Source organism: Cydia amplana, chromosome 24 (assembly GCF_948474715.1).
Source record: "Cydia amplana chromosome 24, ilCydAmpl1.1, whole genome shotgun sequence".
NCBI classification, from domain to species: Eukaryota; Metazoa; Arthropoda; class Insecta; order Lepidoptera; family Tortricidae; genus Cydia; species Cydia amplana.
Genome location: NC_086092.1, coordinates 8,530,366 through 8,551,186, shown reverse-complemented (window position 1 = coordinate 8,551,186; position 20,821 = coordinate 8,530,366). Strand labels below are relative to the sequence as shown.

Here is a 20,821-nt window from a genome sequence, read left to right as displayed (position 1 = left end):
TAGTTGATTCACCTAACAATTAATCCTAGAATTTCGGCATAAAATAAATGTTGTATTTGTTACTTGATTGAATTGAAGGAGGGGTTAATCTTTGTTAAGGTGCAACCAATGTCTCGTCCTGCCCAATGTTCTTAATAAAGAACACTTTATTTCCTGGTATTATACTGTCCTATTTCGAGAACATTGAGCAGGGCGTAGTTAATGTAGTTATATTATATGAAACGAATTCGTAAGAGGAGGGCATACAGTTACATACAATTCGTATATAGGGATGAAAATATCAGTGCCTTTTTAAAGTTTATACAATAACCTCCATATTTTTATTACCTGTTACGTTCATTCATTCATCGTTCTTTCCATTCGTCTCTTCTCAAATTGCGACACCGATTTTAGTGTATTTCTCTAGTGTCAGTGCACAATAGCCTATTAATTTATATATACATAGTGTGTCCATTTGGGTATTTTAAATAATTCAATCTAAATGTTTTTTGTTCCATAATTTAAAAATTAAATAAAAATTATATTCTCAACCTATGGGTACTGAATCAAGTTTTCATCATTTCCAGTTTGTATAGTAATTATAATTTAAATACATGAATTAATCTAAATATTACATTGGCATATTTTATTTTATACACAATAAGTCTGGCAATTATAAATTTTGTGACATGTTTTGTATAGGACCATGGCTTGTCCCTACAATTACACAAATGTTATATTTACATACATTTCAATTATTATATACACGTCTAATAAATGGATGAGATTGTATAAAATTGTAAAATAGTCAATATTATCTAAATGCACGACATGTTACTTATAATTTATATATTACATTTAATAAATTAAAATTTAAACAACTCAGTTGCATTCTCACAAAATTTGTCTAACGATCGAAAATATCGACCAAATTTATAAGCAAAGAGTTATCAATTGCAGAAAGTTGTGAGGAATACTGGTAAGTGTGGTCGCGTGGTAAGTGTCACTGGCCTTCAAACTGGAGCCGCCTTGACAATCTTGTTACAAAACATGTTTTAGCGCCATATATTTCAGCTTTCAAATTAGGAACGATTTTTCACAGACTTAAGAATTCTTTTAACAATCAATAACTCTTTCTTATAAGTGTTATTATACCTATAGGAGTTTAAAACTAAAATCATATAGGTACTAAACCTATAGGTACTTAATTAGTAACTAAAATTTCTCTATAGAAATAGAGAGGCAAATGTTACTTTACAGTTCATATGGTGCTACTTTCCCGAACTAGTGCGGGAAAGAGCACTTTCCGTGTGTATGTCGAAAGTTTAAAGTGCCACCTGTACTGTAAAACATACGATACACGTGCGGATAGGTAATTCGCCACTCGTTTCGAATTTCCTCTTTTCCGCACTTGTATCGTAAATAACTATTTTCTGAGACTGTATTGAAAGGAATGGAGAATAGTGCATCAGTTTTTACAGTTAGGACACAAGGTATCGAGGGTCATCATTCCGCTTCCTCGGAACTCGTGCTCGAACCATAAAGTGTCATTCTATGGAACTTGCTATGTAAACAAACCGCCATAATGAAATTGTCTCTGAATGATGAATTTACCAGTGACTTTTGTTTACATAATTAGCAAGTTCCATAGAATGACACTTTACAAACTCTATGCTGTTGTGTGACGTCAAAATGTGTTGATTAGAACATGCCACGCGAGAAATATTGTCCATCTCTTTCTTGTTTTGATGGCATTGACCTTGAAAAAAAAAATATCCTGACAAAAACCACGACGATAAAGTCCTATCCTATATCAAAAGACGGAGTCACTTAAAAAAATTGTCACTTTTAAACTCCATAAATGAAACAGAGACCCAGTGTCCTACAAAAAGGACATTTGCAGTCTGAAAAGTGTTGATAAATTAGATGTCCTAAAAAAAGGACATGTGGTTACTTGGTAAACTAAGACTATCTACGCGTGTCTACGTTCGCTATTCCCACTTGCGGTCGTACTGAGTCCACAGGAAGTCTGGCGCGAGGTACACGCGTCGGTCTTTTATTGAACATTGCACTACCCCTCGGTACGCTGTCCGGGGTATACCGCTCTGAAAGGAAAAACTTAGTTGATTAAGACAGATTGGGCATGTAAGGCCTAAGATACACTTGTAAGTTTTACTTACGTAAGTAAAGACACAGCTATACTGTAGAATGTTATCTCATTCTAACAAATAGCTTTGTCGTAAAATGTATAAGTGTATCATAGGCATAATGAAAAAAATAATGTCAGTTTTGTATAGTAGTAGTTTTGTAAATAGACTTTTTTCTGTTTTAACCTTGCTTTATTTCAAGAAAATGTATACCACATTTTATTATTCCTTAGTCGCAAGCCTTCGAAAAGCATTTATTAAATAGTTTTTTCGCATAAACTCCTAATGTGCATTTATTTTGGATGTTTAAGTTACGTCCCCGAATCCACTTGTCGCCGGACTAACTCACCCGGAAGTCGTCCATGAGGCCGAGCCGCTTGGCCGCCTTGTGGAACGTCTTGGGGTTGGAGTAGGACACCCGCACGGCGGGCGCCGGCGCCGCACCCTGTCTCACCTCCTCCGCCGTGCTCTCAGGGAGGGAGTACACGTATTTTGTAAAGTTGCGATCGTAGTTTTCCTGTTAGAAATAAACGTTGATTGAGTACTATCTTTATTTCTTCTTCTTCCTCGCGTTGTCTCGGCATTTTGGCCACGGCTCATGGGAGCCTGGGGTCCGCTTGGCAACTAATCCCAGGAATTGGCGTAGGCACTAGTTTTTACGAAAGCGACTGCCATCTAACCTTCCAACCCAGAGGGTAAACTAGGCCCGTATGGGGATTAGTCCGGTTTCCTCACGATGTTTTCCTTCACCGAAAAGCGACTGGTAAGTATCAAATGATATTTCGTACATAAGTTCCGAAAAACTCATTGGTACGAGCCGGGGTTTGAACCCGCGACCTCCGGATTGAAAGTCGCACGCTCTTACCGCTAGGCCACCAGCGCTTTTTTATACTACTAACTATCTTTATTTAATTATGTTTATTTATATATTTATTTCTATGTATGTATTTATATTAATATGTATTATATATGTGTATTTATATTAGAATATAGGCTAAAGGTTTTAATTATTTACTTGGGTAATAATTGAACTATAATTTACTTTTCTGTAGGTACATAGTGTTCGTTTATCTGTCATTTTCATTTGTCTACTCTCAATTGCTCAAAGGTTGACTGGAAGAGATATCTTATAGGGATAAGTTCGCCTTTGTACATTGTATACTTTCTTTAATTGTATCTTAACCTGTCTTATGTACAATAAAGTGTTTACATACATACATATGAAAGTCACAAACACGTAGATTCAAGGATACGATAGTAGAAATTATTTAACAGTTTTGAATGATTCAAGGTTAGTTTCACTAGACTAATATAGACCGGGATATGAACAGTGATTACCTTTGGTATTGGTTTATAGCTCCCCGACTAACCCGTGAACAAGATGCATGTAACTGCGTCGAAATATCGGGAGCTCGAAAACAATACTAAAGGTAATCACGGTTCATATCCCAGCCTATATAAGTCTAGTAGAAATTATTTGTCGACTTAGAAAGAGACAAATCTTACGAAAATAAAGCATCACCCGACATCCGATCTCGAATAGGACAATGTGAAAAAGATACAAGTTACAAGTTTCACTACAAGTTATTTTTCTTTCGTAGGGTAACCAAATGTGCAATCTTTATTACGGAATCGGACTAAATTACAACAATCGTTATATTATATGTGAGATCTAGTTAAGGTTCAATTTCAATTATTAAGAAATAGATATGAAAGTTACCTTTAATAAATAACTGAGATCCATTTTGGTGAACTCAACAAACTCGGAGTTGAGGACGATGTAGCGCAGATGGTTGTCGAAGAACAGGCCTTTACTGACGCCCGCCTAGAAACATATTTATTTATTTAAATTATGTTGCATAAAAAAAACTTAAGAGTCCAAAAGGCGAACTTAATGCTGTGTACATATTCGAGGGCTAAGCGGTCAAACCCGATAATCTTATTTAAAAAAAAAAAATTAAAGTCGATTTGAATTTGTCCTTTTAAAAGGACATTCGGATGAGGACATATGATATTCAATTAAATATATTTGTTTCAGACTGCATAGGTCTATAAAATTGTTAGTATTACAAGTACTTACATTTAGGAGTTAATGCTTAACTGCTAAACACCATAAAAATAATAACATAAATTAATAATAACCACAAAACAAAACGAATGAACATGTAAAATAAAGATTAAAAAATTATATAAAAATCAAAATTAAACAATGTGATATATATATCGGCCTCTCTGTTTTTCTTTATCTCCATTGATGTGGAGTTGTGGACTCACCCAGCAGTTATTTAAAATTACCGTAATTGGCACAAAGGTCGATAGTGACTTTACGACGTATTTTTTTTAAATTTCCTTAAGCTTATCGCGAGATTCACAGCTCCCGGGGCCACTACATTTTGTTCAATTTGTATCTCTTTGATGAAAGTAAACACAAACCACTTGAGCGCCTGCTTGGAAACTAGGAGCAAACTGCACCTAGCACACGATCGCTCTACGCATAGACATGTATATGTCACTTCTACTCTTGTACTCTGTTCGATTAAGTGTCAATTACTGTTAGTTACTTATTATAATTAAAGTCGCATAATTAAAGCCATTTCTTTCATTTCTATTAGGTTATGGGCCCAGCACGCTTCCACTGCGCACACTCAGCACTGCTTCTATCTCACGTCATCCCGGCATTTTGCCACAGCTCATGGGAGCCTGGGGTCCGCTTGACAACTAATCCCAAGAATTAACGTAGGCACTAGTTTTTACGAAAGCGACTGCCATTTGACCTTCCAACCCAGAGGGGAAACTAGGCCTCATTGGGATTAGTCCGGTTTTCTCACGATGTTTTCCTCAATTTGATGTGATTTTGTTCAATTTGTATAACACAGTAAAACGAAGATTGTAGTTACCTTGCCAAATGAATAAGTCCTAGATATCTCAGGCCGGATGCACGCGCGGGCCTGCGTGTTCACCGGGTCACGGAGCCAATCATCGAAGAACCTGGAAAAAAGTGTGATTGTCAAAAATTAAACAAAATAAATCGCTGGCTGTACTTTTCTTTCAACAGTCAAATATTATCAAGACAATTCTAACGAACCGAAACAGTAAACAACCAGGTTTTTTGTATCATATAGCCACCTCCTGTATTCATCATCATTCATCAGATCAGCTCAGGGTTCGAAAGGACAATTATCAATGGTAGTTATCTTGACAATTATTTTGATTTTTATGCCTGATAATTATCGATTTGATAATAACCTAATACGTTTTTTTGAAAAAATAGCAGAAAACATCCGATTATTTTTTACTATCAAAGAATTCAAAGAAAATAAATATAGCACCATCCATACCTGGGATAATTATCAAAAACAATAATTATCTCGATAATTTCGAACCCTGGATCAGCTCGATGGTACCATAGTACTCACGCTTTCGGCCACTTGGGTTCGAGCTCGGCCCAGGATTCCGCCCGCAGCATCCAGCCCAGACCAGGGAAGAAATCTGTGCGGTGGAGGAGTTCTGGTCTTGACAGATCCACCAGCTGCTTCTTGCCGTTGTCGTTCCACGCTGACACGCACCTGAGAACAATATTACTCATAAATGTGGCTAAAGACAGGATTCAACAGGATTTCTAGCGTTTTATAACTATATCCCGTGGTTTTTGGTGCGGGAATGTACACTAGCCAAAAAATCAGGGTTCGAAATTTTCCAAATAATTATAGTCTTTGATAATTATTGCGATCGTGATATCAATGATAGTTATCAATATAACTATCATTGCGATCGCGATAATTATCAAAGACTATAATTATTAAATATAACTATCATTGATATATATTCTTTCGAACCCTGCAAAACATCAACACTGTAATAACATAAATTATATTAACACATCTAACCCCATATGGAGCTTGCTACCTATTTTTTATTTATTGTTTCGTAACTATTTACAGTACACGAAATCATTCCAATTAGCACGTAAGGTTTGTCTGTAAGTGCTAATTGATTGAAGTGAATAAATGAAATGAAATGAATTCCCGCGCCCAAAACCCCAGGGTATGTTTAAAGCAGTTGTTTAACGTCCACATACCATATGCTGGAATCCTTGAGTAAGAGGGGATATGTGCCTTGGAAGTACTCGTAGAAATCCGGCGAAATGTCCAGATCGTCTGCAAAGAAAGATTTTCCGTCAGTGCGTTGCCAATTGCAAATAATAGATTGCCCTAATATTACGCAAAACTCTTTTCGCATAATTTTTCTCCAGACACAGAAAGTATTTTTGAAAATATTTTGCGTAGGTTGTGTAGAACAGGTTAGGTTAGATTAGGTTTCTTTTAAGTATAATTTTTCAGAAATGTTAATAGGTAGTTTCAGCACAATAACAATTATGCGAAATGAGTTTTATGCGTAACATATTAGGACAATCAATTATTATGCGACCCAATATCGATTAATACCTACAATCTGCGGAAAATTCTGATTTGTATGTATGTATGTGCCACACGGTACCTACACGATATACAATTCCGTGAAATACTCCATGTCTGATCTATTCTTCTTGATTGAATTTTAACGAAATTTGGCGCACAATGCGAAGGTGTGTCACGTTTAAGCCTCGAATCAAATATGACCCTGACCTTCCGTGATCTTGACTATGAATTGAATTGAATTGAATTGAAAATCTTTATTTCAGGTCTGTCGGCCCATATTCTGTTAGTTTACACTGCTTAAAAACTATATTAGTAGAGTACATAAATTGTAAAATAAATTACTGACCTTCAACGATAATGACAGCCTCGTGTCCCAAAGTCTTGAACACATGGTTCAGCGCGAACTTGAAATGCCGCGCTATCTTATAGTAACCCTTATACTTGATGTTGGTACGCTCGAGGGGTATCTCCGACAAGTCGGGCTGGCGTACTACGGTGATGGAAGGGTCAGCGTCGGTGAAGGATTTGATCACTTGGTATGTAGCGTTGTGGCCGCAGTCCTGAAAATAATTCAAACTACAGCAACACTCTAGCCTCGTAAGACCCAAGGCAATTTTGGCGCTTTTGAATGGTTAATGGTCAATTGCAATTAACGTTCGGTCAATACTGCCATCGGAGCATGTTACGTCTCTGCAAGGTTTATGGATTAATAGTTATGTCCGTCTACCCTGTATAAATGGAAAAATGGAAATAATTTGTTCTAAATCGTACACAGATTAAATATTTTTACATGTACCTATTAGTATAGTTTCATTTCTCCACTACCTAAAGGTTGCCTGGAAGAGATAGCTCCACAGCGATAAGGCAGCCTGTTGTTTACCTCTGTCTTCATGTATAATTTGTGTTTCCATGTACATTTATTCTGAGGATGTACAATAAAGAGGATTTGTATTCTAAGTATTTTTAGTGACGTACCTGACTGACTATTATCGGGAATGTGTCTTTGCTGGGTCTGAACTTAATGAGGTTGTCCAGGCACCGCTTGACGGTGACGCGGTCACACGCTATCACGAGCACCGGTAGTACTGTATCTGGAATCACAATAGAAACATATATTTCATTATTTAGGTATACTTAAATATAATCGAAGAATATAATCGAAGTAGGACAAATGTCTAAATCTCGAGAATAGTCCTGAAATTGGTAATATACTTATATTAATAAGGCGAACAACACACGTAGCGGTGTGGCACCGCCGCCCGCCACGGAGGCACGCGGTCGAGCGAATACAATACCCGTATTTCAAACTGCTCGAACGCATACCGCGGCGGCTGAACATGAAATCGGGACCTATTATTAAACTTACACACCAAATTTTAGGACTGTTCTCGAGATTGCGACCTTTGTCGCGATTGTGATTTGATTGTATTATGATGCTGACATGACACTATACCTACTGCACAGTATATTTCCATCTTGTTCATGACGCTTCTTGAAAGGTAGGTTATAAAGGTTATAAAGGTTTATAAAGAATCCTAAAAAAAAATTAATCCTGAAATATGGCTACTGTTATAAAGGGTATAACAGTAGCCATATTTCAGGATTAATTTTTGCATTTTTAAATTTGGAACCTGCTTTTATTCCATTATATTTCAAACTCCGATTTAATTTTGTCCTTTTAAAAGGACATCCGGACTTAGGAGGTATAAACGGTGTAAATTGTTCTATAATACTTATGCAATGTTTCTATTCATGTTAATTATGATTATGACATTGGAAAAATGTAGGAAACGCAATAAAACACGTCTTATCCTTACTTCTTTTATTCCATTATAATTAAAATTTGATTTTATTTTGTCCTTTTAAAAGGACACTCGGATTCAGGAGGAGTAAACGGTGTAAATTGTTTTATAATACTTATGCAATGTTAATATTAATTATGATTATGATATTGGAAGAACGTAGGAAACGCAATAAAACACGTCTTACCCTTGCTTCTTTTATTCCATTATAATTAAAATTCGATTTTATTTTGTCCTTTTAAAAGGACATTCGGATTCAGGAGGAGTAAACGGTGTAAATTGTTTTATAATACCTATGCAAAGTTTATATTAATGTTAATTATGATTATGATATTGGAAGAACGTAGGAAACGCAATAAAACACGTCATATCCTTACATGTTATTTGACAACAATGTGAATCACTGCAGTTTAATCCCGGGTCAGACAAAGGTCGAGACCGCGACTAAGTGTCTGATAAAAATAAACAAACACATGTTGCAATTTATTTTACATACAGCAACACTCGTTAACTGTCCTTCGGTGGACCTTATGCCTATTGTAATAAGGTTTACGAACTGTCGGTGTGGGCGATGGTACGAATACAGAAATTAACTTTCTATATAGATTTAAACCAAAAGGTAAATAATATTATTTCAATAAATTATAATGTTATATTTCATTAATGAAAATATTGAATACTTATCTACATAATAGAAGTGTTTTAATGAACATGTGTTTTTTTTTACACCGCTCTAAGAGACACTGATATAATGGCCTAAATTTCTGTTAGTATTTCAGATAAAAAACTTCTTATAGCACTTCAAGCATAACGATTAAGGACCCTTCCGCGATGGAAAGCCACATACGTATTACGTATAATCCCTGCCGCCGTGGCCCTCTGGTCAAAAAGTTTAGAAGCCTTTCTAAACTAGAAGCTAGAAGTAATTTTATTGGTGTTCAATGTTAATGAATTAACGGTTAAACTGAAAATTTCAAACTTAATAAGCATCGCTTTTAATTGAAAAATTAATGAATGAATGTTACGATATGAATGAATAAACGAATTATGAAATCAATACACCGCCTGCCTGCAATACGGCCACATCTCACAATTGATGAATATTGGAGATTCAATCTTAATTAAAAATAATAAAGCTAAGTTTCCTTTAAAAATGTTGGTAATGCATGCTCGAAACCAGGGATGTTGCGAACATCCGCATCCGCATCCGCAACCGCGGAACATCCGCATTATTTTCAACATCCGCATCCGCATCCGCATCCGCATAAAATCGATGCGGAGCTTATGCGGATGCGGATGTTGAACAATAGTGGAGTCAATATAAAGTTAAAGTTACATTAATTGCACAGTCAAATGTTTCTACACGGGTGAATTATATATCATATTGACTACCCGGCTGCGAATTAACAACTTGATATCTGTTCCCGTTTTTGAGAAATAACATTTTTTTTATTTTATATTTTATACTACCTAAACAGTAATTTCACACTAGAGATTTTTTGAAGAATGGGCTATGAAGCTTACACGACTACACGGTCAGAATTTCTCCCGACAATAATATTAATTATAGATTTAATGAAAAAAACAATAACTTTGTAAGTTTTTCATGACCGAGAATATCCCACACTGAGAGAAAAGTTTACTATTGTGGTTAATAGTATTTGTTTCGATCATGTTTAATTTATCTGCCTGAGGAACTGCTATATTCGCAGAATAGCAGCATGATATTGGAAACAAACAGCAAATAATGTTCTACACAATTAATGGACACTTCTAGTTTTTTGACAGTAACTGTACAAGTTATTGAAGAATAACATACTTATTTTTCTCGCAATTATTAAATCAATTTCCAGCATAAAAAGTCAATGAAGTATGCTGTATTTCCAGGCTTCCACAGAGGCCAAGTCAAACTTTGTTTAAGATGTCAAAAAGATATCATTTTGTTACATTCGCCCAACCGTCTCGCTCGCACCAATACATATTTCATCTAGTACGAGTGAAATGCACGCGCGAATGATATAAAATGACATCTTTTATAACAAAGTTCGAATTAGCATCAAGGTATATTAGGAAAATATACCTTATGACTTATGGCATTGCGTTAAAGTTTAATAATTCAATGCATAAAGTGTCTGTGTTTATGTGAAAAATGATAGGTGTCAATTTTTATATCTATTCACAAAACGTTTAGAATACAGGATGCACAGTCAGATATAAATAGACCCTTGAAGTCTTACAACTATCTATGATACTGGATCTCAAGCTTATTTGGTTAGTAAGTACCGTCCACCAAGTTATACTTCGAATAGCCACCCGGACAAATTCCAAAGCTAATTTCGAATTTTAAAATTTGACAATTCACGAGAAGAGTAACGTAACGTCAAAGGATATGTTTGTCCCTTTTCAACGATCCTGTCATCCGATGCTTGAGTAGAGTGAAATTAAAAGAAGCAAATGTCAGCAATTCGTAACGCTTAGTTTTTGTTAGCGTTAGCGCATCGCGACATGAGAACTAGTATGAGCCTGGCCCTCGATTACGTAAGGAAACTTGGGATCAAGTTATCTTAGTCAATTTAGAGCAGTTGGAATTCAACTCATTGTGAAATTTTTGAACGTTTTCAAATAATTTGTTGGATTAAGTAGTAAAAGTGTTACAGTGTGTTATATATTTGTGATCTATTCACAAGGCCCTTTCATTTGGTACCCCACATGGTATGTTTAAAAGAAAAATGGTAAAAACTTTGCGTCATAGCAACTACCCTCACCACTTTCGCGCTTGTCATCTCATATATTTGTGTTCAGGATATTATACTGAATGCACTGATACCAAATATACTCATATCCGAGACGACATGAGCGTAAATTTTTCTAGAAGACTTTTCGAGAAAAGGCCAGGCTACAATATCTTTACAGGTTGATTGATACTGAGTGTATTAACACCATGTTCACCCATATCCAAGACGATATGAACGAAAAGTAACCTAAAGCCACCCTACCAACATTTTCGTAACAATGAGAGATTATTTCTTGGAAATAATGTTGTAATATAAACTCCTTGTAGAGCACCTACCTGCGAAGAGATCGTGCTGTCAAAGTTGTTAATGATTTAATATAATATTGTTAATTAACTAAAGTTTTATTAATGCATCATTTCATTTTATACACCGCGGGATTAATAACCCGAAAGATTTAAACCACTTATTTTTGACGACAGTACGAGTAAATAATGTTATATCAACATGGGTCCAATTATATATTTTAATTAAACTACTATTTCAGTACAAATTAAATCATATTAACTTACCGCTTCTTTGTGAACAAACCTTTATTCAGAGAGTGAGCGAGTTTAATTAATCTCAAGTAGAGAAACAGAGAGCGAGCATGACATTTCATGAATCACTCCGATATCATACGATGCACGGCGAATGCAGTGACATGTGTTCCATGACAAGAATTGTCAAGTTATGTCTAGGATCATGTTTACGTTGAAATTATTTCAATTGATTGGCACCTCAAAATACCACAAATTGTATCAAAACTTTATTAATTACTACAACAGTAGGTACAGTGCAGTTATTATTGTTGAAACTTTGCGATAAAATATTTTCCTTTGAGTGAGGTAACCAAAGCCATTAACCATGATTATATCCGAAAGAAATCATGCCTCTTATTGTTTTAACTCATACTACAGCTGGAAAGGGATGATTACATGAATGACCTTTTGTTAAAATATCGATCATGCTTATCAGTACGTATTTTAAATTCTCGATGTGTTGATTTATACCGAGTAAAGTAAAATAAACAACTATGTTAAACAATTACGCTTTTTTATTAATTTAATGAATTAGGTTTTCGAAGTGTGTACCACCGTTTTCAGCACAAAGATTTAATTTTAAACGGATTTCATTATTTAGGTTTACAAAAGTGTTCTTTATTTCTTCGGAAGCCGTTCGAATTTTTATTAATAATTCTTCTCCAGAGTTCACTGGTGTTGAGTATTCCTTCCTTATCTTTCAGAGTTCCCCATAGAAAAAAACCAATGGCGTTAAGTCGGGTGACCGGGCGGGCCAGGTTAGGACGTTGCTTCCACGGCCAATCCACCTCTCAGGGTATTGTTCGTCTAGCCAATTTACGAACTTCTAGGCTGAAGTGGGTCCGTCGTGCCGGAAGCACATAGTTCTTCGGGTTTCCAAATCCGTACACAAAGTGAATATCCGCTAAATGAATTTTATTTATTACAGTCAATCAAATTTAAAGATGTTATCTTGCGCATATCTTGTGTGACATATGAAATATGTCATTTTATTGACATCAATTTCGTCATTTTCGTCAAACTATCAGCCAGTTATCGTAAACGTAAATAGTTTGTACTCTCGTGATTGAGAACAGAACAAAATTTCGGTAGTGAAACCTTTTTGTAGGATATCAAACTTAATTAAGTGAAACTGGCTAATAACCATGTAGTTAGTGCGTCTGCGTGTAAAATTAGTTGGTGGCTACGTCACGCATAAGGGTGTGTTAGAATTGAGATTTTTTTTACTTGTGATTTGTTTTAAATAATTAATATCTCTTAAATTAAGGGTTTTTGGACTATGTGTTATATAACTTTATATACTCTAATTAGGCTCTAAAATCGTTGGTTTAAATCTTTCGGGTTATTAAATCCCGCGGTGTATATAACCCTATTACCCTTTGAATGACCTTTTTCACGTTTTCTACAGCAATGCAGTCGACTGCAGCAATTTTGAAGCGCGACATTGCTACCGACTGCATTACTGTGGTAAATGTCAAAATCGAAGTTCCTGTCTGGATTTTGGCGTCCATTAAAAATAAATAATCAAAGGAGGTCATCGATCAAATGGGCCGGAGGACAAGCCATCGTTAACTGGTAGAGAATGCCTTATGGCATTAAGTCCGCCTCTTGTACTATAAGGTTTACTTTTGTGCAATAAAGATTAACCACTTTATTCATAAACTTTACGGGCCTGATTTAGTTCAATTATGTTTATCCCTTACTTACAAATACATAAGTTAAAGTGACAGATAAGGACAAACGATTATTACTATTATTAGCTAATTGAGGTTTGTAGCGCGTTTATGAATAACGGGGGTTAAAGAAATAAAATAAATACAGATGATGACAGTAATTATATACGCATTTTATTACGGAAAAAGATTTAATATTGGGTGTAAATGAAACGGGAATTGGAAATATAAAATAAAATGATATTATATTATTCATTTCCGTAAGTCAAACCATCATCTTTATTAGCATTGACATAACGCTCAACTTCGCACAAACCGTATGGTTTTTCACTAAGGAGTGATATATTCTCTTTACGCTAAACTTTATGGTGGGTAGACAAGTCTGTATACTTGTTTGGAACTAACTGCCACAGTCTGTCATAGCCATGTCATAGCTGACATATGTGACGTATAGGAGATACCGCAATGCATGCATGCATTGCGCGTTTTATAGGAGCTTGGCCTGAGGTGTGTTAAGTAAGCGCGCAACGCATACCGATGAAACTGGGTAAGATAGTCATGGGAGAATTAACGGTCGACCGGATCGCGAACTCTCGGCTGTTGAAGCGGAACAATCGTCTGCCGCGAACATTGAAGTGAGACGAAGATATGGAAGTCGATAAAACGTTCTCTACAGTGAATCAGTACCCGCCATTTAGGGTAATTTAAATAGCTTGGATGATTTAATAATGGTTTTATTCCATACAATATTACATATACGTGGGAGATTTTTTGTTGTTACACTAACATGAGAAAGAGATTTGAGAAAGTGAAAAACAAACCCACTGTCCATTTTCTCGAAGCAACGAAAACATTTTCAAAACAAAAATGGTTAATAGTAATTAAATGGATTAATTTACGTGAGAGATTTTTTTGTAGGATATAGTAAATATACAGAGCTTAATTAACATGTAATTGTTATGTACACATAGTTGTTATTTTTATATAAAAAAATATTTTTAATAAAGAAAATTATTGGGAGCTGGTTTTGGTGTCAAGCTGGGAGAAAATATAAATACATAATGAGTATATGTTTGAGAACTGCATATTAAAAAATCTCGAGTGTCGGATTCATGTTTTGATATATTTTTTCTATTTTAATAATAGTTTGGATTTATTAAAACCATGTGACATATTTTGTGGAGATTTTTTTTAAAATATAGTATTTGCAACATAGGTTATCACATCTCAAAAAATCTCTAGTGTGAGAATTCATGTAGAGCTCTCATACATTATGAACTGTGCTGACCCGACTACAAGTCGGTACAGGAACGTCTTAGCGGCGGCGTAAGTGCTAGGTAATTTCGTCATTACCTATAACGAAATCGTCTAGATCCAGAAAAGTCGGCGAAGTTACTGTTTATTAAATATAACACACCTATATTCTTGCTCAAATACTAAACGTTTGGTTTTTTTAATAAAAACCGGCCAAGTGCGAGTCGGACTCGCGCACGGAGGGTTCCGCACCATCAACAAAAAATAGAGCAAAAAAAAAAGAAAAAAAAAAAACAAGCAAAAAAACGGTCACCCATCCAAGTATTGACCCCGCCCGACGTTGCTTAACTTTGGTCAAAAATCACGTTTGTTGTATGGGAGCCCCACTTAAATCTTTATTTTATTCTGTTTTTAGTATTTGTTGTTATAGCGGCAACAGACATACATCATCTGTGAAAATTTCAACTGTCTAGCTATCACGGTTCGTGAGATACAGCCTGGTGACAGACGGACGGACGGACAGCGGAGTCTTAGTAATAGGGTCCCGTTTTTACCCTTTGGGTACGGAACCCTAAAAAAATACTAAAAATGTAATATTTGACGTTTTCTAAGTACCTAATCTTGACATCCGCATCCGCATCCGCATCCGCGGATGTGAGCCTTTAAAAATCCGCATCCGCATCCGCATCCGCGGATGTCAAAAAATCTGCATCCGCAACATCCCTGCTCGAAACGATTAGATTACAACGGTGCACGGCGCGCTTATCAGCTTATCGCCATAATCGCAATTCGTCACATCACATCACACATGTTAATATGCATGTCGATTCGTGTTGGTAGGAACTAGTAGTCCTTTGAGTCTGAATTTAAAGAACTCTGCTCGTTTTTTAGGGTTCCGTACCCAAAGGCTAAAAACGGGACCCTATTACTAAGACTCCGCTGTCCGTCCGTCCGTCCGTCTGTCACCAGGCTGTATCTCACGAACCGTGATAGCTAGACAGTTGAAAATTTCACAGTTGATGTATTTCTGTTGCCGCTATAACAACAAATACTAAAAACAGAATAAAATAAAGATTTAAGTGGGGCTCCCATACAACAAATGTGATTTTTGATCGAAGTTAAGCAACGTCGGGCGGGGTCAGTACTTGGATGGGTGACCGATTTTTCCTTGTTATTTTTGCTTGTTTTGCTCTATTTTTTGTTGATGGTGCGGACCCCTCCGTGCGCGAGTCCGACTCGCACTTGGCCGGTTTTTAAAAGACTACGCGCTTAAAAAACTTCTGAGTCTTTTAAGTCCAGAGTCGAGTCGTTTGTTGAGTCTTTTTTAAGAGCAACTCAAAAGGACTCGAGCCTCCGAATAAAGACTCCGTCGACAATTTTTTAGGTTTTTCCTAAATAACAGTAAAGACATTAGTCGTAGGTAATTGTATGAATTGTGTACCTAATCCACAAATTTGACATAACGACAATGCATTTCGAAATTGTTTGTTTAAAAATCAAGAGTTCTCTGAAAAGGACTCAAGTACTGACATAGATATCTAGGGACTGGCTTTACGGGCAATAATAATGAGGCATGACAGGGGCCAGTACAGCGGTGTGAAATCGCTACAACGCGATTGGTTGATTGATGAGTTCGCATCACGCGCGCGATTGGTTGACGAGTTCGCATTACGCGCGCTATTGGTCGCAACTAGTTGCGTAGACTGCACGATTGGCTGGAATTCGTGAGTAGCACCGCTGAACTAGTACCATTTTTAGTGCCCCATTAGCCCGTCCTTAGATATTATACGTCAATGGACTCAAGTCTCTACCAGAGACTCGCGTATCTACCAAGTTGAAAAGAACTCGAGTTCAGGCTTAATTATAAAAGTCTGAAAAACTGAGTCGAGTCTTGAAGCAGAGGACTCAATGGACTCGAATCCTAACCAACAGTAATGTCGTTAGACACCAAAATTGGTGTGGGCCGCATGTACTTGTAGGTACTTGTAGCGACGCGACGAAATCGCGGAATGAGCCACGCCTGACTATGGCTAGACACCAAAATTGGTGTGAGGCGCATGTACTTGTAGTGACGTGACGAAATCGCGGAGTGAGCCACGCCTACGCCTGCTTACGCACATATAATCCTCCCCCTTTTTAAAATCTGTTTACGTTACTTGATATGATACTGACACAGACACTGAAACTGTACGGTTACCAACGGCGTTTATGTCAGTGACAAACTGATGGTAACTTACCATCAGTTTGTCACTGACATAAACGCCGTCGAGAACGTAATTTACTTTCTATACATCCCGTTTGCACTAATATGCGAGTGCGAGCGAGATGTATAGAAAGTAAATTACGTTCTCGACGGCGTTTATGTCAGTGACAAACTGATGGTAACCGTACTGAGCCCATAACCATACTTACTGCATAGCACGAGTGTCGAATACTCTGGTTCATCGCTAACCACCAGCAGGCGTGGCTCACTCCGCGATTTCGTCGCGTCGCTACAAGTACCTACAAGTACATGCGGCCCACACCAATTTTGGTGTCTAGCCATAGTAGTTGCCGCGCGCCGCTACGTAACGGACGCCTGCGCGCTTGCACCACCTAGCGGTCATCTGTCGTAATAGCTGCCTTTTGTTACAGAGTAAATCTTCTGTACCTAGTACTATTATTTATTCTGTGACTTAAGGCTAAGTGAGGAAGCCTGAGCCCACCCCACACCCATAACGGCCATAACCATATTGCATTGCACGAGTGTCAAATAGACTCGGGTCAATCGCTAACCACCAGTTAAGTAGCTTTTGAAAGAAAATGTTAACATAACCGTATCAAACGGTATAAGCTTATATTGACAGTAACACTCTAGGTCATTGTTAGACCTAGTGTAGACCTTATTCCTTTGCAATACGGCATAGGAATGTTTAGTCGAATGTGACACAAGTATTAGTACGGCAACATTGACAGCAACATCAGTAGACCTAATGTGGACCTTACTCCGTTGCAATACGGCATAGGAACGTTTAGTCGAATGTGACGATAGTACGGTAACTATAGCAGCCCATTGTCATGGACCGTTGCACAAATAGACCCATTATAAACGACATACACATGTACAGTCAGCAGCAGAAGTTGCTAAGCGGGCGAGGTATTCAAAATGATTTTGACGCGACTTTATTGTTAAGAGAATAAGAGCGCGTCAAGGTAATTTTGAACACCTCGCCCGCTTAGCAACTCCTGCTGCTGACTGTACCGGTTACGTAACATGATGCGTGATTTGTTAGCAGTCGACGGTGCCAGTGGTATTTCTCACTTACTAACATGCTTGAATTTATTAAGCGTGCATAGGTACTTTAATCTTTAAAAAAACCTAACGTTCAAGTCGAAAAAAAAAACTAACGCGGCTAAATAGAATATTTGGATGTAGATTAGCCAGGCGTTCTCCAAGACCACGGAGACAATCGCCCGCTTAGAACTATTGCTGCTGACTATACAACAACATTTATTTGTCAGTCATAAACTGGTACCTGGTTCGGATTACACATGATTTGGGAAGTGCTAAATGATAATCAAGTTGGCAACAACAGGATGGTATTTCCCATTTGGATGAAGCAACAAATTAATAAGTACAACAAATTAATAAACGAAAACGATTTATCAACCACATATGTGTCTTGAGAATTCAGCCTGAAAGCCAGCCTTAGCAGTCTTAGCACTTTGATTGAAGGTTCAAATTAAATTGAAATTTTTATTCAATTGTTTTAAGCTGTTTACATACTGTGGCATGTGTGTAACAGTCAGCAAAACTATTAGCTTAGCAACCCTGGATACAAAATGTATAAATATATAAATTGTGTCAAAGTCTAGTCAAAGGTCACTTTGTTTTGTCACATACCATAAGGACAAGATTTGCATGTATCTTTATAGAAATAACCTGTCATAGCATCCTTAATTATGGCAAGCGCCAAAGACTTTTTGTTTGGAAACAACACAATTGATTGGTCTTTGAACTGAACTTTATTGCAAGATAGTTTGTTAATGTTTGTGCTCCAAAAAATGTGTACCCTCATAGTTTGATGAAGCCAATGGTCCTGGATTTGAACCCCGGCAAGGACATTTATTTGTGTGATGATCACAGATATTTGTTCCTGAGTCATTGGTGTTTTCTATGTATTTATATATTATATACCTATAATGTATATCGTTGTCTGAGCACCCACAACACAAGCACAGTATGGTGATATAGTTACATTTTCCTTAAAGCATTATAAATACAGATACCTACATAAGTTACTTTTAGTAATACAAGAAATTATAGAGGTGTTAGTCATATAGTTGTGTTAATTTTATTTTTGTGAAATTGTAAATCAACAGTTATTAAAAAGAGAGTTCTTAACCAATAGTTCAGGTTTATGCTATATATTTTGTAAATATATATACGTATGTTATGACTGATTTGTTTTCTGAGTCTTTGCACAAATATAAGGGGTCGTCCCGAAATCATGTGATCATATTTGGCCTATTTTTGACCCCCCCCACCCCTTGGTGATATTTGGTGATTTTAATGCAACCCCTCCCCCCTACCCCAAGATCACGTGATAATTATGATGAAGTCTTGTAAACTTAAGCCTTGAAAGAAATTGTAGGTGGCTGAACTTCAAGCCAACCAGAAGCCAATAAAAAGAAAAAGGCCTTGCGTTCAATTATATTTTGTATCTCTATTTCTGGGCAAATATATAATCATGTTAAAATAACACTACCTCCTGAGACCCAGAAGCATTTGTTTTGTTTTTGAATTTGGAACCCTTAGTTACTCAATGAAAGTTCATAATATTTTTTGGAATATGTACAAAATTTTGTATGCGGGGACTTAGGAGGTTAAGAGTTAATAATATAAATGTTAGATTACCTTTAGACTCAGCCTTTCCAATGTCCGGAGCTCGCAGATAATTCTCTCCTACCTCCGCCTTGGCTCCCTCATGTTTCTTCCTAATCCGCTCCACAACCATTTGCAACAATTTACCACTCTCAGTCAATTGATTGTCCATAATCTCCTCCAATTTGTTGATCCTAGTTTCTATGTCCTCAACTTTGACACTTTTTCTCACTATAGGTCCCTCGTTCCCGTTAAAAAACAACATAACTGATATAATAAATAAGGAAAATAGACCCACTACGAGGAATTTCTTTAAATAAAGTCTCATTTTGAATATAATTAGGTACTAAATAACACCACTAATCCTTACATGTATTTAGACGGCGATAGCGATAATCATAGTCCATAATAGGTCAATTAAAAAGTAAACATTCTTTTACCGGGATTTTTTTAATTAAAAATAATTGCGCCGAGTCCAAGGAAAAACATTAACAGACTAAACACAATAGTATACTGTTTACACACATTTCTGAGGCAATTTCACGGGCGTAATGTGCTGCAGTTTGGTCAACAAGAGTCGAGTGTCGGGAACAACTGAGTAAATGTTAAAAATTCCGATAAATAAATCACAACAACAATGTCGGACACGTCAAAGAAACAATTGACGGCGATGGGCGAACGAAATCGAAGTGACAGTTATTTTGCGGTATTGCCAGTACAATAAAAAAGAATCCCGTCGATTATATAGTTGGTCAAACCAATTTGTCAAAAAATAAGAACAATAAAATCTATAGTCATCCTTTTCTTTTGGGTGCTAGTACTACTGTAAGACAAAGATAGTATGATTCTCTCTGTCTATGTTTGAAATGAGACAGTCCTTTGACAAACTTTTATGATGATTTAGCTATTTTTGCATTTGTTAAAGAGTGTGGTGAACTGTGGTGCATATTTATAAATTAGATAAACTTGACAATTGCAACAACAGCAAAGCTGCCGTTTTTGGACGTTGATGCGTTTGATCATCAATCCCATAGTGAAATCATTACTTTATATTTTATATGAATAAATAAATAAAAAATACAAATGAAAATCTTCTATTTTAGGTCTTAAAAACCCAAATTTCATTTACAAAATAAAATTAAAATCAAGATTAAGACTTAAAATTAAACTGAATGATGATTATTTTATTATAGCTGGTCGAGCAAATCTTGTCAGTAAAAAAAGGCGCGATATTCAAATTGCCGCCTTTTTCTACTGACAAGATGTGCTTGACCAAGTATAAATATTAAATCTCTTATTTCTTCCACCGTGTGTAATAGTTATAGTTGTTCCCTTCAGGCAGTGGGGGGACACTAGAACGTTTGGGCATTC

General features: G+C 36.5%; 1 protein-coding gene across 1 annotated transcript; it reads right to left on the bottom strand.

The window, feature by feature from the left end:
* Window positions 1-1,878: 1,878 nt before the first annotated feature.
* LOC134659329 (alpha-1,3-mannosyl-glycoprotein 2-beta-N-acetylglucosaminyltransferase-like) lies at window positions 1,879-20,153 on the bottom strand. Its single transcript, XM_063514993.1, has 9 exons — window positions 19,484-20,153; window positions 7,520-7,635; window positions 6,891-7,104; window positions 6,205-6,283; window positions 5,543-5,692; window positions 5,024-5,114; window positions 3,847-3,951; window positions 2,476-2,643; window positions 1,879-2,084 (listed from the first exon to the last, which is right to left on the bottom strand). The coding sequence occupies exons 1-9, from the start codon at window positions 19,776-19,778 to the stop codon at window positions 1,971-1,973; spliced, it is 1,332 nt and encodes a 443-aa protein (XP_063371063.1). The 5' UTR covers window positions 19,779-20,153; the 3' UTR covers window positions 1,879-1,970.
* Between the last annotated feature and the right edge of the window lie 668 nt (window positions 20,154-20,821).

Coding starts and splice junctions, on each gene's coding strand:
- LOC134659329 (XM_063514993.1), bottom strand. CDS start 19,778: ATGAGACTTTATTTAAAGAAATTCCTCGTAGTGGGTCTATTTTCCTTA. Junction 5,693..6,204: donor CTCAAGGATTCCAGCATATG/GTATGTGGACGT, acceptor TATTGTTCTCAG/GTGCGTGTCAGCGTGGAACG. Junction 2,644..3,846: donor ATCTCAGTTATTTATTAAAG/GTAACTTTCATA, acceptor TATTTCTAACAG/GAAAACTACGATCGCAACTT.